Source organism: Archocentrus centrarchus, chromosome 5 (genome assembly GCF_007364275.1).
Source record: "Archocentrus centrarchus isolate MPI-CPG fArcCen1 chromosome 5, fArcCen1, whole genome shotgun sequence".
NCBI lineage: Eukaryota > Metazoa > Chordata > Actinopteri > Cichliformes > Cichlidae > Archocentrus > Archocentrus centrarchus.
This window is the reverse complement of record NC_044350.1, coordinates 25838565-25862977: the sequence shown is the minus strand read 5'-3', so window position 1 is coordinate 25862977 and position 24413 is coordinate 25838565. Positions and strand designations below refer to the sequence as shown.

The 24413-nt window shown below is 39.2% G+C and overlaps 1 protein-coding gene across 4 annotated transcripts in view; it reads right to left on the bottom strand.

Moving 5' to 3' along the window:
* Positions 1–24088, bottom strand: part of tox2 (TOX high mobility group box family member 2) — an 86867-nt gene extending 62779 nt beyond the window's left edge. For 3 of the 4 annotated variants that reach the window (XM_030729319.1, XM_030729321.1, XM_030729322.1), the window contains exon 1: positions 23543–24088. In XM_030729319.1, the coding sequence (XP_030585179.1) occupies positions 23543–23635 (93 nt within the window). In that variant the 5' untranslated portion in view covers positions 23636–24088. The remainder of the gene's footprint in view (positions 1–23542) is intronic. The other variant, XM_030729323.1, reaches the window with a different exon arrangement.
* Between the last annotated feature and the right edge of the window lie 325 nt (positions 24089–24413).

Here is a 24413-nt window from a genome sequence, read left to right as displayed (position 1 = left end):
GTTAATTTATCCACAGTCTCTCTGCTACCATCTGTGAGTTCCAGCCTGCAGACCTTGAAAACACTGACATGTAAGTGCTGTTTATTTCAAAGAGAAGGGCATGCACAAACTGAACCAAAAACAATATAAATTAAAAGAACATGGATAAATATGTGTCTTTCTTACTTGTATGCAAGCAGTTTTTATGTATTTCCAAAAACTGCATTAAGAAAGACGCATCCCATCATGTGTGAAAGGAGATGTTAGCTCAGGCTTAAACAGCTCGAACCATAACCAGGGACATGAAGGCCAGGGGCTACCTGCCTCAGGCAGCACTGACTTTCAATCTATTGATCACACCACTGGGAATATCCAGCCAACGACCAGCATTTAGCTGTGACTGTTTATAGATGACCGCATCTTTTCCAGTGACTATGTGTTCATGTCCTACTGTAAACATTCAGTTTGTATGCTTAAGGCTGCGTTTATGCTGGGAAGAAGCACTTACATAATAATTATTATAGTTCAAATGAACACTGTTTTGCCTTCTCTTTGTCTACACTTGGCTTTTAACGTTCTCCTCTCCTGCACCCTTTGTCTTGTCTTCTTGCCTTATCTTGTGTTTATGTTTCTCCAATAATTTTTGTTCCACTAGTCAACACGGGGTGAGGGTGGGGGAGTGTCAATACATCAGTCAGAGATAGTCCATCCGTCCCTCACTCTCTGGGTATCTGTATATTCAATTATAGCTCAGTGTCTCTTTCATTCATTTTCCTCCATTTTCAAGTCAGTTTGCAAGCATTTTACAAAATTAGGCATGCTGTGTTAAAACTGCAGCTGCACGCCCATGATGTTGAACATGGAAAAAGTTTAGTGCAAAGTGATAATGAGGAGGTAATGTTTGTATCTGCTTTCTAACTAAACTTATGCCAAGATGCTGTCTCCCGTTGGTGACAGAAATCCCCCAGTTTCTCAGTATTGTGATCCAACCTGGGCCTTAATCAGAGTTACTGCTGCCATGCTGTTTCATATGCTGAAGCAGTTGAAAAATGTTCCAAGAACTATAACTAATTGTGAAAGTTGTGGTTATGCATTTGACGTTTCCTCTTTCTTAAACTTTTATGATGCTGTTTTCTATCTTTTTTTTTTTTTTTGTTTGCCTGTTTGTTTTGCTGTTCTCATTTCTCATGCTTTCCTGACTTTTTGTCAGCGATATACTACTGGAACAACAACGCAGGCTGCTGGCTGTCATGTTTTCAAGTGAGATAGGAGATTCAACAGAGGCATCTAAAATTGTACCAAAGCTGAGATACTGCATACAATCCACTGAAAGGAGTACAAACTGGATTTTTAACTCTTCCACAGCAGGAATAAAAGGTATGGATAATTACTGTATCTATGTCTTGCTATTTTCTAAGGATCTTCTAAAAAGACTAGAAAGATTACATTTGAAATTTAAGGAAAGGTAAACAGGCTTTCACAGGAAAGCTGAATGGACAAGACAGCCCTCACTGAACTAGCTATAAATCTCTTCTTTCCATCTAGGCAATTATAAAGATGCCACCAGGACCGTTATAACACTACACACTTTGCCAAGGATAACAACTACTTGCAATAAGTCTTAATGATAGAAAAATTTGCTCACCTCTCTCTACCGTCACTTTCTCTCTTCACAGTCACACACACACACACACGCACCCACCTGCCCTTTGTATTACGCCTGACACAGAAGTGAGCGAGATGGAGTGCATTAATAAAGTGCAGTCAGAGCCCTTGCCCTCTCTGATTCAGAGAGAAGAAAAGGAACTTTTCATTTTCCTTTATCCTCTGTTTTTGATTATTTTCAAACCCTTCATCTTTATAAGGCTGTTTCCTGAGGACAAACGAACACAGTGTTGCAATAATACAAGTTACCACCAACAGATGACAAGCAGAACGCAGCACCTCTGCTGTGCGCTGGACACAACTAGTGTGTTACAGGCAGAAAACAGATGGCTGGGAGAAGCTTTAGCTAATACAAAAACAGAGAATTTTCTCATTTCTTTTTTTTTTTCTGCAAATAAAAAATGCAAAGGCTAGATTACTTTAATACAGAGAGAGAAGCTGGGCAGATTGATTCCTTAATAAATTAGGATTGCTGAGGAGAACAAATACACCCAAATCTCTGGCTTTATAGGTCACCCAATTCAATGAGAAAGCTGTCACTGTAATATACTGTAAAAAGTTATTTTGTTTTCATTAACAGGACTGAGATGAAGTAATGGCACTATCAAAATACAACATGTCAGGAAAAGTAGTGCTGATATGATTAAGCAATTAGACTGTAAAAGATCAATTTAATCCACAGCAATTTTTAGACTATAGCTATGGCTATTATAATGCAGTGTGTGACAATTGCTCATGCAAAACATTCATCCCTCTAAAATTCTGCAATCAGTTGTCAAACTTGTTTTTTTTTTAAAGAAAATGTCAAATGCCGTCTGGTTCTAGCTTATCAAATTTGACTTGACTTGTGTTATATCAATTTAGATGGAATATTTTGGATTTTATCCATCTGTAACTGTAAATGCCATTTTTAGCCCTTAAATGCTAAAAGCATCCATAGTTAATACTATTGTACTCAAACACTGGAGTCTTTTATTTGCATTATGGTTCATCCTTATGGAAGATGTATATATAGTATGTCCTTGTTGAGTGGCAACTGACTGGGCTAAAGCAACAAAGCCACGTGTTTACTCCAAACCGTTACATCTGCGCTCAAGAGGTAGTTACTGTCAATGGTAGGCAATCTTGTACAGAAAGTCAGCTTCCGAAACATATTTAGAAATTCAATCACACATTGGAGGGGGGGGTGGGGTGGGTGAGAAAAGACATTGCTGCAAAGGCAGTGCTGAGAAAGTTTGTGTAACACAAGTCCAAAGAGATAGATGGAGATAGAGAGATACAGGGAGAGAGTTAGTTGGTAGTTGATATGCTGACTACAGGCAGTTGATTTGGTTTCAGAGAGCATTGTTACGGTGCTTTGAATTAATGCCTCCCAAAGAGTCCAATTGTGATTCTTGGCTGTGCTGACAGAATATTTGACAGCCTGGGTGAGCTGCTGATCTCAGCTGAATCCTCTGTTCTCTCTCTGTGTGTGCGTGTGTGTGCGTGTGTGTGCATGTGTGTGTGTGTGTGTGGTGTGTGTGTGTGTGTGTGTGTGTGTGTGTGTGTGTGTGCTCATAACCAACAAATGCATACACCTACACATGTTCAGATATATGTTGATGTGTAAAAACAGAAAATGAACCGAAAGATTTATCAAATCATAAGTGACAGTTTGCTTAGCTCTAACAACAAACACAAACTACTAAAGTATGCAAACAACTCTCATATGCAGGTAAATTGAACACATTCAATTAATCGTGATGAAAAAAGTTTGACCAGCTGTTTCTCCTCTCTCTCTCTCTCTTTTTTCCCTGTAGGAAACTGCTGTCCCTCTGGGCTGCTGAATACATAAATAAATAAAAAAAACAAAAAACAGACAAGCCCAATGCTTCATTACAACAATGGGAAGAAAAAGAGACACTCCATCAAAATAAATCTGCTGCACAGTACCAGTCCATTCTGACAGCAGCACAACATCAAGAAACATCATTTGTAAAATGTAATGCACAAACTTGCAGATGCTGCAGATACTTTAATTGTAGTCATCATGTTAAGTCTCGAGATACCTGAATCCCATTGCTCACTAATACATCAAGGAATTTCTGTATATCTTTCTGTGTTTTCTATGCTTTTCTTGACAACTGTTTGTCTCATCCAGTTTACACTTGGTGGGGTATTGTTGGACTAAATTAAATATAATATTCAGTCTGAAGCTGTTTTGATGAAGGGTTGTGAAGGGTTGCTTTCTGTTTTGCTTTCAAAACTACTGCATTAGAAAATGGTAGCATCTGCCGGTAGCCTGCTTGTGCAGCATTTAAGGAACATTGGTGTAACTGTAGCGTCTACCAATAGCCTGCATTTGAGGCGAATAGGGAACATACATTTGTTGCAGTGCTGACCAATAGCCTGTACTGTATGTGAGACATTCGAGTCACACTGGTAAACTGCAGTGTCTGAATGTGATGTGTTTAAAGTTCACATCTGTAAATTGCAGGGTTACACTCACCCACACTGAACTAAATGAATTGCTGTATCAGTCACATGAGGCAACACCACAAAACTTGAAACCTGATTTTGCACACCAAGAAGAAATTCTTGTAACACATCAGGGAAGGTAAAAAGATTCATATCTTAGGGTATTAAAACCTCTTAAATGCTTTTGAAGTGTGACCTGAAATGAGGTACAGTATAGGACAAATAAAATGACCTAAGTGGCAAATGAGTCAAATGTAGGTATTTATAGTTTGCATTAAATTACCCTTCCCCTGTCCTCATGTGAAGCTGCATGAGAAACATTTGCTCACTGCTGTATCAGGAAAAGTTTAGTATCAATGTGATTAAACAAAATTAATGTGATCATGTTTTCTAAATTATGAGTCTCCAGAGTTTTGGAGAGGATCCCACAGTGAAAACATGTCCTATCCTCAGAAGCCAGTATTTTACAATTAACTGTTAAGGAAGGATCAAAAAAAAAAAAAAAACACAATAGGAAGAGAAGGACGCTAGCAGCTAACAGATAACTGAAGACTATGTGCAATGCAGGTGTTGATTTTGTGGCTGGATATGCCTTCTTCATTTCTAGGCTTTCTCTGCTACCTCTCACTTTACCTCTGAGATCCATTTACAGTACCTCTCCACCTTACTGTCTGCCTTTGCTTTTACATCTTTCTCTCTATCTTGAGTGCTGTGCCTCACCCTAATTAGAAATTCCCCCTCCGACCAGCTGAAATTGAATTGCCCATCATTTGCATAATGATAGCTCACTGGGCTGATGGCCGATTTACCATGAGATGAAATGTAGCAATCACTTAAGAGAGTGACCATGAGGGAGAGTGGGTAAGCGGGTGCATAAGAAAAAAAAAAGGAGAGAGAGAGAGAGGAGTGAAAATGTGAGAATAAAAGGGGATCACGAAGATAGAGTGAGGTAAAGAAAAGAGAAAGAATGAAAGTCGGAAATCCACCAGGTATTAGGTTATTGTCTCATACTGCAGTCTTGCTGGAAGGAAGGCTGTGTCCTCAATATGACAGTAACTGGACACAACAAGGACACATAAGGGCGCATATGTAACACATTTTCTCTTTTCCATGCAACCACTTTAAACTCTAATTATCCTAGACCATATTTCACACAAAGCTACTATTCTTCTGCAGAAATTCTGTTTTACCCCCTCTTAAATGTCTGAATTTCCAACTGCATGCTTTCTAGAGGTAATTAATATTTTTAAGTGGCACTTCAGTAATAATTGCAATTAAATGAGTAGCTAAAATGAGCTCAACAAATGTATTTGCCTTTTCTTCTTCTTACTGATAAAAATTCAGACACACTTCATTAGGAAATAAGCAGTGCAAAGTTTGATCAGTTCCATCCAGAAGTAGGGTTTTTTTTTTTTTTTGGTCTCAGAACAGGAATAAAGTATTTGAAAGCAAATAAGAAATGGCAGCAACTGCCATTGCTGATGTAAGTGTTGCACTGTTGTACACTATTATTAGTTTCTTCCGTAGATGCTCGGCACGTTCTGACTTTTTTTTTTTCTTCACGAGATCGACATCAGGAACTCCTGAACCACCCACAGTTTATAAGAAGTGGCCACATTGTAAACTGTGTAGTTGGCAGTGAACGCCCTATCAGATGAACAACTGCCACACCATGTACAAATTACTGTAATCAATGATATGATAATGACCTTGTTGTCTCGCCTCTTCTAGGCCATCAATCTCACATTCCACTAGGCCTGGAAATTTGATTTGTAAAAAATCCTGATAAATCTTGTGTCGGTGATGTCACGTAACTACAGGGAAATCTAATAAAAGAGCCTGATCAGTGTGGTAAAGTGACAGTGAAGAAGCACGGGGCTGAGGCTAATGCACCCGGCAGTCTAAAATCTCAACGCCGAGACAAAGTTACCACCGAGGGTCCTAAAATAATTGCTTATTCATGGGAGTGAGTGGGCTGAGGCAAGTGGTGTAGAGGTCATATTTATTTCTAATAGCTAGAAGTCCTATGTTGGACTATCAGGTTGGAAGCTCTGCCCAAAGCATGATAAGGCCACTGTTTATTGTCTAACTTCCACTCTCCAACCTGAGGAACCAAAGACTCTCACACAGGGTACTTTCCACCCCCAACCATTACCTCAAAGTGTGTTTGTGTGCACAAGTGTGTGTGAAGTATAAATGTACGCATAAATGTGCATTTGAGTGAGAGAGCTCTCATGAGAGTGCAAGTGTGGTCTTTGGTTTCCATCACAAGTCTTGACCTAATTAAAATGTCATGTCAATGCTCAATAACTGACAAGTCATCAGAAAGCACACAGAAGCACACACACATCACTCAGTGCTGAAATCATTTATTCAATTCTTCAATCTCTTCTTCTCTCTTCCTTTCCATTCTAAAGTGATCGGCGATCAAATGTCGCATGTTAAAGTCAGCCAGCCCAGACAGGAGGGAGTTAAGTCTCTTATCTCTCCTCCCCAGAAGAAATTCCAACTAGAGGCCTCGCTCTGCTGGTTTCCTGCCTTCTTGCCCAATGCCCTATTTTTACTCATCGGGGCTCTAGAATACCAGGGGCAGCTTTTTCCTTGTCACTAACATATTTCCTGCCATTCTCACTCTGACATTTCTCCCCTCAGCAAGCTTTGCTCAAATCGTCCCCCCCCCGCCCCCTTTATGGGTCATAACCTTTCATTCAGGGATGTTCATATTCAAATGTACCTGCTGAAGCCAGAGCTACTGCACGCTCAACCATCATTCTGATAGGCCTCTTTTTCCTGTTTTAAGTAGGTGTTAATTTCACATCTTTCTGAGTGCTGTCACAGACAATCATTTCCACTCTGCTGTCAGGCTAACTGTAGCATATGAAGGTTCACCTAAAAACCCATAGGCAGTTTGGTGCTTTAGACTCTTGATAAATAAATTCACACTATTGTGTCTCAAAGACCAGATAAGGTGAACCTATCTGTTCTTTGCAATTATCTAATAGTGTATTTCCACATTCTCCTGACTCTTTTACTGAAAGAACTTATTTATTTAAACTCTGATGAGTTATTAACCTTTCACAACTACAATGGCATATTTTGACAGATCAAGCTGTCCCGCCAAAGCTATAAATCAAGACAGGTTTTCTACTGGTTCCCCACTTTATTGAAGTGTTTCATAACCATGACAAGATGAAGTCAAACGGTCTACTTCAGCCCATGGAACAAAATGCAAAGTGGAGAGAGAATTCAAAGTAAGAGACCTAAAATACAAGAATGAATGGCAGTTTAATGAATGCCCAGGGAGACATGATATCAGTGGCTGGCTCTTTCACAGGAGCTTTCATCCTATTCATACACCAACATAGTCGAAATGCAGGTGGATCGATGCTGGTTAAAAACACTAATGGCACATAAAGGGAGCACACTTAGCTACTGTGTTTCTTTCTCACCAAGGTCTGATCACTACTATTAATGGAATGTAGCTCTCAGTAGAGAATATCCAGCCAGCTACAGGTGAAAAAAAAAAAAAAGGCCCATTGTCTGATTTTCAAGGCTACTCTTCTTACAAACAGTGGCGCTGACATTCTAGATGAAGAGAGTTTGGCTTCTCATTCATATCTGCAGCAATAAATATGCTGATTTTCATTCAGTTGAGTGGGATATCATGAATCCAAGACGGTGGACACCTGTGCTCAAATCACACCGTCTTATTGTGCTGCTTGTTTTTTGTCCCTTTACTGGGTGCATTTGTGAATATCAATATTATTTCCCAGTACGAGATAAACCGAATTGAATGGTTGCCAGGCTGCAGGAGGGGAGACTGCTCAGCTGACTAAAAGAGCAATTCTCCATTTTATCTCTCCATCAGTGTGTGAGTGTGCATGCCTTAATGCTATCCCACAGATGTAAGTCTATATGTGCATATGTATGTTTCATTTTGACAAGAAACAGAATGAGCCAGAGCTTGCTGCATGACTAAGTCACGCAAGTTCACGTGATGCAGACAAATACAGCCAGTCTTCAGCAGGATGGAAAGACTGTAATCAAACCATAAATCAGAAATCACTGAACTGCCATCCACCCAACCCTCTCCCTCTCCCTTTCACCCTTAGTTTAGTTACTACCTCCTACTCCGCTCTGCAGAGCTCCCCGTATGTAATCTTACATACAGTCATGCATGGAGTTCTGGAAAAGGGGAACAAGAGCTAAATGAAACATACAAAGAGGATTCTGCCTTCTGAATTTGTAGTGCAAGGGGAAAAAAGGCCATATTCACACCTTAATTCTGAAATCAGCAGTCAGATATATTTTTTCTGGCTTTTTTTTTTTTTTTTTTTTTTTACAAACACATGCAGTCCATATTTGTCTAACCATGACTTTCATAGTGAGCCACCTGGTGTGCTGTAATATCAGGCGAACAGTGGGGTCATTGTGAAGTAGCTGTGTGATATCAAGAAGAGTGACCCATTTAGAGCTACAGCTACAGAGCTGACAAGCCTCTGTTATGTCTAGGACATCTGGAGGGCTGGAGCCACTCACTCCACTGAACTCCACATACAACTCAATCCTTTCCAGAGAGGAAAAGACATGTGTCATAATCGTGGATATTTCACAAGCTCACCTATAGGTACTATTCAGAGGAGAGAGGAAGTGGTACTGATGCAGATCTGTTATGACACCCTGAAAATTTGGGAGGGATTCAAAAGATTTATAAAGCTGTTCGGCTTGCAGAGATTTTTACAAGGCTGGAGTAATGGCACAGCGCGCCACTCAGCAAAAGTTTTCCGCAAAGATCAAGTGATCAAGGGAGAAGTTCTATCTCATTATTGAAATGAAAATTACTTTTTCAGTAGCTGATTCAACCCAGTGATGTTTAAAAGAGGTCTTGCATATTTTGAAAAATAACTTTAGCAGGAGAAATAAGACTGGGAAGAAAAACTGAAGAGCACTCAGTTAAAAGAAACGTTACTATTCATGTATCATACACAATGGTGTCCAAAACAACTGAGATTTGTCCAATGAAGCTGCAGTGTGCCGCATTATATAAACGAATACATGAATGCATAATGAGAGGCCAAAATGAGCCAAGGAAAGCACACTGAACAAATCCCCCAGGGAAAAGGAAATTATTCAGACTAGACGAGGACACAATTCAAATAATATTGAGAAGAGAAACTTTTTTTTCTCTCCTTATTTAAAATCCATGCTTTAAATATAAAACCAAAACTACCCTACATGTACTGAGCACACTTGAGCAGTGAGATAAGGATTTTAATGGATCAGTTTTTTTTTTTCACTCTTTTCAAAGCCTTGCTTTCATTTTGTGGCCTGAGGTAAGACTGCTGAGATTATATACTGTATAAGCAAAATGCTAGCTAACCTAATATATTTGATGGTTCAAATATGAGCATAATATGAGCATTTGTGCTCACTACAGCTTGCACAGCGCAATGCCAAAAGGCTCTGATTATTTAGAGAATTCCACTGTCATTTCACTTTTTGCAGCTCAAACAATAATTCTGTATCATGAGGTAATTCATTTTTGTATGGTGAGGCAATTGGCTGCAAAGATTGAATCATCAACCCTTGTTTCATTTTCCATGTAATTAAATCAACTATTGAAAAAAAAAACTATGTAAGCTGGCATACGACTCAGGGAAAATTAGCATTTTTAATCACAGTACATTACTTTAATAACTCAATAAATCTGTGACAGCTGGAGCATCTGAGAATGTTGTCACAGCTACTTAGTTCTGCATTTGCAACTAATACAGGATGAGAATCAGCCTGACAGAGACAGAGAGAGAGACAAAAATCAGAGAGGGGAGCGAAAAGAAATCCAGCTAAGTGAGACTGAGAAGATGAGAATGCAGAGCGATAGGAACAAAAGCATGGCAGGTGAGTCAGGAGGAAAAAAAAAAATCGCCGCAGACTTTGGCACAGAAAGGGGTTCGGCACTTGTCTTCCCTCGCTCAGTTATTAACCGTAAATCCCCAATTAGCTTATTTGTCACCTCTACACCATACATGAGACCTGCTTACTCTCACGTTGCTTTGTTGCTTTGGTTTGTTTGCGCAGCTTAATGACTGTAGTTGCCAAATACACTAAATAAGGCTGAATGGCTACACAAAAATTCATTTAATTACAAAGGATGACAAGAAACAGGGATCATAAAAATGCAAACAGCACACAACCAAGCTCTAAAGAGTAACTAAATGTCCTCATCCACAGCGTAGAGTGTGGTTGCTTCAAAGTGGCAACAAAAGAAAAAAGATATTGTATTTTATCGTAAGAAAGCTTGAAAGTGTTACTGAAAAGTCAAACGGATGGTTTGTGGATTGTTATCTTTATTTCTTTTTTAATCTTTCTACAAATTTGCATATGTTTCCGATCGTGCTTCCAAAGCAATCCACAAAACTACTTTGTCTTTTTTCATTCAGTTAACCACACTATTTCCATCATCATCACTTTCCTGTTAACACTATACTCGATTAGTTTTGTTACCGATTTCTCTGTTTATAATTTCTTCTACTGGAAAAAAAAAAGGCTCATTTCTACTTCTACTTTTCCTTTTGAGCTACTAAAACACAATGGCATATAATGAAGCTGATTGGCCTGTGACTTAAACTATTGCTCAGTCATCAAAAATATTGGCAGTTTATTATCTGTTGATTGTGTGGTTCCTTGAGCAAGGTGGGTGGAGTTCACTCAGTTCAGCTGCACTACATAAGTTGGAGGCAGTCAGCCTCCCTGGCTTCCACCCTGTTGGTTTTGTTTTGCTAAGTCTATCTTTAGTTTCCTTTTAGTTATATAAAAAATTATTTATAGCTACAAATCTTGTGTGCTCTCCTATCCATTGTCCAGTTTTGAGTATCAAACAATGCAAAAATATAAATAGCCATGTTACCTGCAGGGTTTCCTTTGACAAACAGGGTTTAGGGTTTTAATAGCCTAAAAGTCTTAATCATATCTTAACCCCATAAACTCTAATATGGCTCACTCTGAACTGTTTTGACAAGTACATTCCATTTAGTTGTAGAAACTTGTTGTTTAATGTGTGATCACACTGTGGTAAGAACACTGATGTAGGACAACTGTAATGAAAATAACAGTGAATGTCAGCAGGTGCATGAGCACAAATGAAAGTGAGAGCTGCTGTCATGTCAGCACGTGCATGCTTGGGAAAGAAGACTGGTATTGCTCGTGTGTTTGTGTGGAAACGTGATAATGTGCGCTGTACATCCACTCCATTTCATTATTTTAATATTTTTACTCCGTGTAAGTTTGCAAAATTGCTCAACGAGTCTTTTTCTCTGTCTGCCAGATAAAGATTTATCTTTCAATCGCTTCCTCTCTCTAGAACATGTTTGTTTTGTAGTTGATTGCACAATTACAGAGCTGCAACACTAGAAACCTACATGATTTTATAGCTTTGCAGTATGTTCCTGAGTCTGGATTGTCTCAAACACACATGCAAACATACATGTTTTCCCATTAATGTATCTAGCAACATAAGACAACACACAGAAAAAAAAAAAAGTCCAGGGCTGTGCTCCATTGAGATGTGACTTTACATTCAGAGGCACATGAAAGCATTATGGCACAGAATCAATGCCCTGAAGGTGTATTGGCATATCTGTGCCCATTTGCTCTATCTTTGCAGTTCCATTGAGGAGACTGAGGAGCCTTGTTTCCACTGATACCCAGCCATTTGATTCACTTAGCAAGCTGTGTCATGCGCATGCTGGATTAAGCCTTAAAAAAGCAGCCTGAGCACATACACACATGCATGAGCAACAGCCATTAGCACAACAGTGGTAGACCCCACTAATTAGCTCATCAGCTCAGCACCTCTCTGCCTCGCTTCACAGATCTGGTTTCAAAGTACACTTTCCAAAAGTGTCACAGTGCTGAAACGATGGCATTATGGCACTAGATATATGAATATATCCATAGGCTCTCTGGGGATAAGCAGCAACACAGACAAAAAAAAAAAAATTGCAGTTTCTTCTATCGACTCTGTGACCACTAAAATAGCACCCAAAGAGGCTAAGTTGATTTGACAGAACACGTACAAGGAAAAGCTATTATAACGCCATGTCAGGCTGATTTTGTAAGAATGGCTCCACTAGGCAGCTCGATCCATTTGCAGATCAAGGAACAGTGGATCAGAAGCTGGATTTTTATAATACTCCACAACAAACACACAACAACCTAACAAACCTAACAGCTCACACTCTACTTGTGGTTCTTCTCTCTCTTTCTCACTCTACTCCATTCCTCTCTCTCTCTCGCTCCTTCTCTTAAAAGTAAACAGTACCCCGACCAACAATCTTTTTATTTTTATCGTTGAGGTTTATGCTGCTTTGTGGTCATTTGAAAAAACTGGAAGATCATTTTGCACATTATGATTGCCAAAACAATCTCAAATGTCAATTATTTTTTGGTCTTTTTGAAGCTAAAAGGGAAGCAGTGATAACACAGTTATAATAGTTTCTCTTTTTCAAACTGTTAGCCATTAAACATTCAATTTCATTTATATTTTAAAATCTAAACTTGGTTTTTCAGAAACTGAGTAATGTTTCCTATAAAGTGGGGCTGTAAATTAAGTGAGATCATCAGACACCATAACATTCATGGTTTATTACATTTACAATAAATTGCAGTTCCTCAATTTCAAATTTATGTTCAAATTTTAATGTTTGATAATATCTCTGTCACTACAGACTGATTACTTTGTGAATGCTACTAAGAGTGTTTCTATAAAGTAAACACCAATTTTGCACAGTCTCACATGTAGACTGGGACCAACAACTGAGTTTTACATGTCGCTATATATAACATTATTACAAAGTCTGCTGCTGCAGCGTGGCCTTGTGGTTTCTGATATGGCAAAGCCAGAGAAATGGCAGAGAAGCCAATCTACACTTTATAACTCAACCACACATCAATAATAGAAAAAAAATAGATTACAGTAAATCCATGGTTCAAAAGCTGCATACCTTTGAAATGTCAAAGGGGAAACCACAACGGATAACTCATCTCAAAACTCATTTCAACTGCACAATGCAAGCTGTATTACAAATATTCAACAGCTTACTGTTCCCTCCAGGTATTTTTCAGCAAAACACTCTATACATTTTCATTTGCAATGAGAAAAAAAAAATGTATTTTTTCACTGGCAAGCAGCCAAACCAATTTAATTACATTCCAAATGGGCACAATCTCCACAGAGCAACAAGCTCATGTTGTATTTTTCAAACTTCAACAGCCTCCTTGACTTTCTCAGAGTAATTGAAATCTTCCACTCTTCCACCCTCGTCATTATGCGGAGCAGCAGAAAGTACAACAAACCGAACCAAAAAGGAACAAGGAGATCTGGCACTCAGAATGAGTCGCTTTAGCCAATTTGTAACTTCATCAGCACGTCTTGATACGGTTTCTCCTGAAGTCAATTAAAAGAGTACTAGGTGGTTATACCTAAAAAGAACTGACACCCTCCTCCTGCCAAAAATATGGTGATTAACCCCTGAATGGTGTCAGCAAATTCTGGGGAAGTCTGATGAGAGGTTGTCAGTTTCCATTTTGGACGAATTCCTCGAGCCTTCGAGGCAGATTCAGAAAAACTCATTTTAATATGAAAATATTCATTAATTACTTATCAAAATTCAATGCTTCTGCATCTAAAGACATGAGTCTTTGTAAACAACAGCCTGTGGTGCCAAGAGGTAAAGTTATACGACGGAAAAAAAAAAAAAGCATAATTAAGGACACAACTCCAGATAACATGACAATTTGGATAAAAACAAATAAATGTTTTCCTTTTTCAAATGTTTCAAATTGTTTTCCGTTTTCATCACTGCAGCAATGGTGAAAACATTTCCAATTAATGTGTCAGTCCTTGATAAAACATCAAAAGACGCCTTAAAAGAGCTTATTAGCAAATCATTTAAAGTCTCTTGGGAATAATTTATTTATTTATTTATTTGCTTAAGATACTATAATATCAGAGAAGCTCTCAGTGAAATGGCAGATGAATAAATCATCACACTGACAGTACGTGTAGATGTCTGTGTACACCACAACCAAGAATAAGGTCCCGAGGTGACCAAAGTACCTGGTACAGTATCACAGTACCTGCTATACTATGTTTGCCTTAGGATGCCCAAATAATCGTCTGTTATTTTTAAGCATTTCAGAAATTACAAAAATGGACTCTCCATTTTCTGTATAAGGAGATATCTAACTAATAATAATGAATTAAATATAAATCCTTTAAAATGTGTTTTTTTTTTGCTTGTTTTTTTTTTTACTTTTAAGCAATTTTGCCTACTATTTATGCACACTTACTGAGCGCTCTCTCTCCCTAGCTCTCTGTCTCTGTCACTAAATCTGTCCGAGATTCCAGCCACAAGCAAGTGCCTTTGTGTCAAAGATTAAGTGAAACCAGGAGTGCCAGCAATGCTGTGTTTGCACTGTGAACACACTCACTTTCAGCTGCACCAACACAACAGAATACTCAGGCATAAGCAGCTACTATAGATCCAAAATAATCTAAGGGTACAAAACATTAAATTTATTATCAATTATTTTACACATTGTGGAATTATTATTCTGTGTATTTTATACACAATGGATTTTTTTAAAGTGTAAAAGCAATGCCAAATTAGGCTTGGCATGATCGTGCACCAATGAAAAGAAATGAATTTGCATCTGCATTTTAGTACATGGTAGCTCCTCTGTAAGATTAGGTGTTTTTACTATGCTGAGTTGTCACTGAAAATGATTGGGTAGCAAAGTCTGGCTATCAACACACAGAGAATATAATTCCTGGAAAGTAAGGCAAAGCTACAATGAAAATATTATGAACAAAGCCCAGAAGTGCCAGAGGTGGTTTACAAGACAGAGGCAAAAAAGAGGCCTTGGGGGGACTGTGGGTTTGTAGTGATAGGGAGGGGAATCTCACACACACTTGGCTCAGAGAGGCACAGAAACAAATGGCACATGGCAGACGACCAATCCCTGGTGGCCTAACCAGCTAACTAACTTCCGGCGCATCCCGTAAGCGACTCAACAATGATTTATTGACAAGTCAAAGATTTTTAAAAAGAAAAAGAAATAAAGCTGAATTATCTTTCTGAACAGTCTTTTGGATACATCTTACTGTAAGTCCTTCTATAATAATCACACATTTAGTCATGGGATCGACTGTTAATAAGAAGTTCATACTATCAGGTACAGTGATCTGTGGATTTTCAACACGACATCATTTCTGTGGTTTATGACCACACATATGCACATGTTTATTTATGTTATGTGACTGCATGCAAGAGTGTCTACTTGCAAGAAATTGTATGTCTTTGAGCGTCTCTCAGTGAGCCTGCAGTCTTTGAGTGTGGACCTGAACCAGCAGTCTCTAGTTCTGTTTGCACAGGACATGCCTCAGGAAGCTAAGACAACTGTTCGTGTTTGCCCAGGCTTGCGAACCTCTCTTAATACACCCGACAGCTGCATTCTTTGACAGCACAGACACACTGATTATTAGTGTTTTTATACATTTATCTTATGGAATCTGTTGGATCATGTTATCCTTACTGACCTTTTTTAAAGAAACACCCATCAGGCGGAGCAAGGAGGGCAATAACACCAGGAAATAAACCACTTACCACGATGTAACCTTAACAAGTACATTCTTTTAACTTTCCTGTTCCTCTTTCCTTTTAATACAACAAGCCTTCAGTACAAACCAGGATAATTTACTGTCTTGAAAAAAAAAAAAAAAGCTGATAATGAATTTTGATCGAGAGATATGGAGCTTTACCAGACTTAACTAAAACTAATAGAAACATCAGATCCAGATCTGTTCTGTCACAACTTGCACGCTCTGACCTGTCAAGATGCCCCAAATCATTCTTACCCCTTCTCCTTTCACTCTTTCCTCTCCTTAGTGTTTCATTTCCTGCTCGTAGACCCAAACAGCAGTCTTGCAACATTTCAGGTGCAGCCTTTACTGAAAAACTCACGGCAGTACCAAAACATATGCTATGATATACCATTCCTACAGAGATGAAATAAAAAACAAATTGCTGGAAAAACTGTAAGATGTTTGGACAGTGGCGAGTGTGAAAGTGAGAGATGATGAGATCCATTTGTGCTTATTTGAAATGTTGATACCGTTTTGTCATACAATGGTTACGCTAATTTATGTACCAAAGCCTGCTTTACACAAATCTGCCAAGTCCAATAACTGTGCTCATAATCTCCAGCATCTAGAATAATCACTTTGTGGCCTATTTGTTTATGAATGAAATGAAGCAATTATCCTAATGAAGATCAGATTTCTTGCTGGGGGAATTGCAGCATTTCAGCACAATGAAAACATTTTGTCTTGGTTGCATCCATGTTGGCATGCTGATTCCCTAATCATAAAACAATAGGAACAACAAAAATTTTATTATATGATAATTAGGAACATGCAATTCACAGTTGGGATTCTAAAACTGTAGCACAGAAAGACTGAACTGCGCACTTCCTGACCTAAAGTCTAAACCACATGCATGTGGATGCTGCTAAATGTCAGCAACAACAATAAGTTTGGTTGTTGCCCTTGGTGAACCAAAGACATAAAGTTGCACAACATAAGGTCACAATAGTTTAAATTACATTGACTTATTTTTATAATAAGAACAGAACCTTCTATACAACAGTTTTGTAATACTTACTACTAAGTATGTTTACCATGCTTATCTCTACTGAAGCACGCTACATTTGTTTTGTCTACATGTTTTATAGAAATACACAGACCGCATTCAACAGACATAAAAGTGATACATTACTTAAAGAATGAGCCTTCAAGTTCAACAAAGACTGCAGTGCTGATGGAAAGCAGATGAATCTGCTTTGAAATGCTACTGTAGCACAGTGAAATACAGTCAGTTTTCCCTTCTCGTCAGCAGACTGAGCAAAGAACAGGGCAAAAAAATAGTTAAATAAATCAGATAAAGGAGATCTTTCTCTCTCTCTTTGCTTCCCTCTCTCTCTGACACACACGCGCGTAGGCACACACACACACACATATGCACAGACATTCTTTAGTGAAATCCATCAATCAGCATTTCATGCAGTTTGGGTTTGAACCACACCAAATGCACTAAAACAATAAACGTCTGTCTTTCAAGTCGCTATCTGGACTGGAACACATCTGGTGGCAAGGCTCATTTTGGTTTCCACATCGTTGAATGACATTACAGACTCAATGGCGAGCTGAAAAATAAAGTACCCCTAAAAATCTCTCTCCAGTTTCCCTCCATCTACAGACCCTTCTCTTTCTTTATGCACACACCAACCTTCTTCCCCCTCCCTGCACTAACCAGCTAACCTCTCAAATGCTATTCCACCACCCCCATCCCCCAACCAATCAAGAAGTGAATATAAAAAAGCACAAGGAAACTGGGCTTCATGAGGGAGGTGATAGAGAGAGCTGGGGGAGGGGGGAGAGGGATACAGCAAGTCAAGGCGATTGCTACTGAGAAACTGAGAAACTGGTGGCCTCCTGAGGTGAAGACAGTTTAAAATGCTTTGCCACATTGGACTTGACTTTACACAAGTCACAAGTGTATAATACACACACCCAACAGCCAGCCGAGGAGCCAAGAGTCAAGCCTGACTGTTGTATTTTTGTTTCAAGGGGCTGTGACGATAATTAGGGTTAATGTGATTTAATGAGGGGCACGAGTTGAACTGGGGCTTGGCTGTTTCAGTTCGTAATCAACGTCAAGATTGAAATTACTCTGACACCTTATGATGCGGCTGTGTATCGCAGTAACTTACGGCCTGTCATGCATGTCACCCAGGCTGAAAACCTGATATCATCCTAAAAGCAGTCTGGCGATAGACTTACTGAGTGATAGATTACAGAGTGATAACAATGCAGGAATGGCTTGGATGGCAATAGTATATCACAAAAGTATATTGGGAGAAGTTTCTAAAAATGCACCGTCATGTTTCAATTCTTGGTAGTTAATATAATCAATCATCAACATGAATAGCCTGTTTCTATGGGCCTTGGTGATTAAGTAGCTAACGAGGCAGGATAAACTATAGAATCTATTTTCAGCCATACATGACTTATGAACCTCTTAACACCTCTAGTAGCTCTGAGTCATGTCTGGTCTAGATTATGAAGTTCAGAGCGCTGGAGTGCTGCAGAGTCTGGTTGACTTCACTATCTTGCAGGTTAAACTCAAGTCCTGGTAAATCATGGTAAATCCCTGTAATGGATAACTGTATCCCCATACTTGTTCTCTAAACTGGCAATTGCTGTCCTTAAAATACCCTGTGAAATCCAAGATAGATGCAGCTATAGAATAGAAACTACAGTGTCATTGATGTGGTGACATTGGGGCTTTTTCCTGTGATGCAACTATACAGTAACATAGCTGAACAGACATAATGCCATAACAAGGAAGGTTGGGTTCTGCATGGATTTAATTCAGCTGAAAAATGCAGTCAACCTTGTACCTCTAGCCGTAGCTCTCTTTTTTCTGTTTTAAACGTCTGATCTAAAGCAAAATACTCACAGTCCTACCGTAACAGTCTATGCACACAACACAATCTAAGCCCCACTGCTCCAGAGAGTAACACTGTAGCTACTTATCATTAACTCAAAGACACAATCAGCCCCAGGCGATCCAGCTTCCCTCCATAACCTTTTGACATTGCTGCTGGGAAGGTAAATGAGAGAAGAAGTTAGACACAGCGAGGGGGGGGGGGGGTGGGGAGACAGAATGACTTCATTATGAATACTGCCAGGAAGTGGTTAGACAAAAAGAATAATATTTAAAAAAAAACAAACAAACAACAAACCAAAACAAAAAACACACTGTAGACAGTTTAGTGATTTTTAAATCCAAAAATTCTTCATTCCATGAGCGAACTGCCAAGAACTGCATTATAACAATAAACTCACCACTTGTAGTTCCAGCAACACAGAGTGCATTTTTCCCTCTGGTGTGCATGTGAGCCATGCATGGGTTAACATTTTCCCAGTGAGAATAGTTGGGATATTGCAACTCGGACTGGCCAGTCAGCAGAATGTTATGAATGGGCACAATGAAAAACCCCAAGTCCATGCTGTCGACCCAAGAATGCTTGCCTCCATGTAATTAACTTCTCTATGTGTACAGAATGAGGTACTGCTGAAATAACTCTTCTTATTTCTGTTTCTATTACTGTCATGTTTTGAAGAGGGGGAAAAAAAAAATTGCATTCTGAGAATTCAAATGGAAAATATTTTTGCCTGTCCATACTTTGAAGTATCCTGTGACTAATACAGTGATTTGGATAGCACTGGAAATGGAACGGACCACTTAAAAAGGGGTGGTACGTGCTCTGCAAAAACTGGCCTCATTGCTTTTTGAGTGGATGAATGTCAGCTAACGGTAATGTGGACTCATGCAGTGGTGTAAAATAAGGCATAAGATAAAGCATAAGATAACCTGGATAAATGTGCAAACGAGGCTTACCTTCAAACCTATTTCATACATCTCATGCCAAAGTGTTTTAGCAGTTAGATTTGTGCTGTGGACACACACGTGCATGCATTTAGTGCTACATAAAAATCTCTAAATAACTGATAGTAAGTTGGAACAGACTGCAACTATGTAAAGAGTAACATCTGCAAACCATTGAATTATAAACCTACAGTATAACTACAGTATAATTACATGAGAGGCTCTCTCTTGGGCACTGTGTTGTTAGAGGGAAAAGGGATAAGGGGAAAGTGGAGCATCTACAGTAATCTATCCAACTTCATTTCACCGGAGTGATTCTGCCTGGGGGTATGCACAAGTCATAATGCATTTGACAAATAGTCTCCCACTAAAACAGGCATTTGCGAAGAAGTGGCCTTCAGCGCTGGTATACACAGCTGAGTGTACGCTGAACAAACAAGCCTCCCACTCAGCGAGGAAAGATACAGAGAGGCTTCAAAAAGATTAGGAGAAATCTTGGGCGAAAAGTAAAGATGACTCACAGTGATTGTGCAAGTGCAGGACAATGCAAGTTGGATGGAGTTGAGAAGAGCAACAGAGCCGTGGGGTTCTTAACAAAACACAAATCGATGCTTTTCTCATGTGTTGTTCTTTGCATTGTTCTGAAGTACGGGTGAACAGGTTGTTTTACAATGAAATGCAGAGAAGCACAACGGTTTTAGACAATATCTTTACCTTTTTGTTTTCTGAATATGAATTGGATTGAAGAACAAAAACTAAAGAGTAACCTTTTGATTAAACATTTGGGTGATGCTTACATTCACTTGTCAGTTTGTTAGGACTAATGTAGTCAAGTCATGCAATAAATCCTGCTTTCATGGAGATTATAGTGCTCAGTTTTAGTTCTTACGGTTGTTTTAGAGAGGTGTTGATTTAGTGCTATGACTACAGGATTTAGATGACGGTGCTGACTATATATATATACTGTCTATACTGTATTCTGCCCACCCTGTATATAACACTAAAGAAAACGCTAAATATAATAAAAACACCTCTCCATACAATGCAACAGAATTTACCAGAAACTGACCACTATAACCTTCATGCGGGTAAACTGTCCTACAGGTCCTGTACACAAATAAAAGCATATCATTAATGATCTTTACTTCCTCTACTACTGATTCCTTAAAAAAAAAAAGAAAAACAGAATGAATACATATCTGATCATTATGTGCACACATACCATTTACAGTCATTCTCACAAACCTTAACAGTCACCCTCAGAAATAGATTTGAGTTTACACCACTAGAACAGGAAGCCATAGACTTTTTTACATGTGGACTGTCCCACTTGGTATTATGTTCACTTCCTGGTTAGAGTGTTTAATACTGTACTGCAGTGCATAACTACACTAGTGACTTTCACACAAGCTGTAAATTTATATATTGTCCATTTTAGGTGTGAATGTTTTCAGGAGGCCTCATTTGGGTGTATTTCGAGGCTAATCAGAAGCTCTTTGCAGCTCTTGAGGCTGCAAAAATGTGTTACTTACAATCATCTTTCCAATTTACTATGAAAAATTCTAAGAAAATATTAAAATCATGGATTTGACAGCAATGACTAACTCTCTCATGACTCTCACATTAAGAGAGAAAAAAAAAAATCAGCTTCATCACTTGCAGGTGAAGCAGCATTAAACAGCTCTGGCACTTCTAGCACTGAGCCACTCCAGGAGGTGAACTCCATACTTGTGAATTAAAGGTGCCAGTAAGATGAACTATTGCCAAAATGTCGCATAAATATCCTGTATCATTATTCAACAGATATGTGTAGAAGCAGGAGTACAGTACAGATAACGTGTCGCTTTACATCATAGTCACAGCTGTTACTTTAGTAATGACAATGTTATATGATTCTGTCCTTGAAACCCAAACCTGCTCCTTACTGAGCCAACAGCCTGTACGCTTGCTGAATCATGATAACCAATACAGTTCATTGTGTTAATACTACAAGAGCTGGGACTTAGCCTCAGTCAGAGACAACAAGGTCCTACTGTGATCTTCAGCAGATAGTACATCTGCAGCTACTCTGTGTCTGCCTGCAGTATGTGTGTTTAGTTAATCACACACACACAGAAACACAGGCAAGTATGCAACTTTTTCAAAAGGACAGAAAGATTACAAAGCCCTATTTGAATCCTATTTCTACTGATGGACTAAATTAATGTGTAAACTGAAATTAAGCTGTAATTATGAATACTTTATGTTGGATTTTAAGGCCTGAGGTTGACGATCCAGTGAGTAAGGAGTTAAGGAATAACAGTAATCGATGTAAAGTACTCATGGATTGTAATTCAAATCTCTCTGCAAGTATGCGTTATGTGATTGTTGTAGAAGAATGTGTGCATGTGCAGCTAACCGCATGTGTTGGACATGTATACATACAGGTGACTGTGTGCATGAACAGGACAGATTAACAATTCAAATATTGTACTGAGCTATAATGTTTCACTTTGTCATCAGCAAATGTTAACTGCCTGCTGGCTTCCCTCCAGGTGCTAAGGCAAGCAAACCGATTTGAATGGCTGAGGGTATGCTGCCTTCTTCTAACTCTGCTCAGTAGTTACTGGCAAATGTTAACACAAGTTTTACTTTGACCACCACAGTAAAAGAAACTTGGCTCGTTACTTGCAGCTTGTAACCTTGGACTATTAAGTAGGTCTGTATGTACATTTCTCACTTGTAGATGCCAAACATTTTTCTGCAAGGCAAATAGTCTGTAATGGTGTACACGCATGGCCAGAGTGTAATAGTATATACCTGGTCTCTTTACAATAGGTCTAGTATTAACAGAATATCAATAACTACATACAGTAATTCAAGAAGGAATTGGAAATCCAGAAAGCACTACTGCAAATAGAGTGTTTTCCCCTTTATTCCAAAGAGCATGTTTTCAGGGGATAATTCATGGCAGATGGTGGCACTTCAAGTTTGTCATTAAAAGCTTCTATTACTACTGAATCGCATGCGTACAGCGCAGTTATTTTGGGGAACTTCTTATCAGTCCTAATATAAACACAAAAGCTCGCATAATAATCAAACTTTAAGCCAAAACAGAAGACTTCGTTTCATGACAAAGGTGAATAATAATCCCTAAAAAGTTACCACGCGCACATTGATGCGGTTGAATTTTTGTCTATAAAGGTGGGGATAACCAAGTATGCAGGAATATATTGGTGATTACTCCTAATGGAAATAATTTTGCCAAACAATGAAGAACAATAAAACGGATGAATATGCAAAATCACACTGCAAGATATAGGGTACGCTATAGTATCACAACCTGCACCAAGACGCATAACAGGCTCTCATATTTCGACGCAATATCGATAATTATATTTCAGAGTAACAGTGCATTGACCGCGTGAAGGTAGCTGGAAAGTGTATATGTAGTTAATTCGGAAATGTTTAAGTCGTATGGGGAACCTTCTGTCGGTCAATATATTAGCAGGAAAAATATCATGCACACATTCGTTTTGTCCATTTGTCAATTTGTTTGGAAAAACAATCGCCGGTTCCTCCGGTGCGCCAGATAAAATAGTGCGCTCCAACTCTGCTAACAGGACATCCACAGCACAACGCAGCCCGAGTTTATTCAGATTAACAAACAAGCAAATTGCAATTAAAAGAAACCTCGTGTGCACGATCTGAAAGCATTAAAAAGCATTAAAAAAAAAAAAAAAATACAAAAGTTGCCTGGTAAATGCAGCCTGTCACTCAGTTATCCCGAGGGAACCACAAGTGCAGCACTTGTCACTAGAAGTCTTCAAACAGCGTGCCCTAACAAATACGACCCGTATGCCACCATGTGTATTCAATGTACTTAAGCGCTTGCATCATCAAACTTAGGGCTGTACATCTGACCGACTGAAGTAGCGATAATTGCTTACCTTGTTGGAATGGTAATAGTCCAAACCGGAGTCAGTCGGTAGCGTACATGAACCCACGCTTGAAGGGGGACCTGGATAAAATCTGACGTCCATCTCAGAGTCCGCAAGACTGACGGCATGAAAACGTAGCTCCAAAAAAACCTGTGCGACTCTCTCTCTCTCTCTCTCTCTCTCTCTCTGCACACACACACTCACACGCACTCACTCACACACGGCCTGTCTCTCTCTCTCTCTCCCTCTTTTTTTCTTTTGTGTATCAAACCGAACAAAAAGTAGCACAAGAAGATGTTCAGTCTTTATATCCGTCCTACAGTTACTTCAGCACTAACTGCGCGGTGATGCTCTGATACATAACATCCCTATAAAGTTCACTTGGAAAGAGGGAGAGAAAAGAAGCGAGCTTCTCGCCTCAGTAATCTCACAACTAAGAAGCTAAACAGTGAAGTTGTTTGACAGCGAACCAAGCCGGACGTGCCGCAGGTTGAAGAAATTATCTGGTCTACGGTTTCTCCCAAAAACGCCCGCTCTCCGTTCCTCGTTTCCCAGACGCGCTGTAGCTTTGTCATGTGGGAGCGCTCTGATCCATCCATGCGTTCCCGTCCGCAACTGCTAGGCTGCGACCTCCTACGGTCGAAGGGGACAGGAGAAAAGGGTCAGTAGGGCTGGGAGGGTTGAAGAGGTGTAGTGAAGAATGAGTGCTTTTAATCTGAGTTTAAGTGACCGCTCACATAGTGGGAAAACGGCAGCCTCTGCGTGGTCGTGAGAGCATCTCAATTTGACTTAACACTGGTGTGTGTGCATTCAGGTGGGTTCAAAGAGCTGTAGAAAATGGTTTTGTGCAAAATTTCTTTGAAATGATCAAATTAATTAG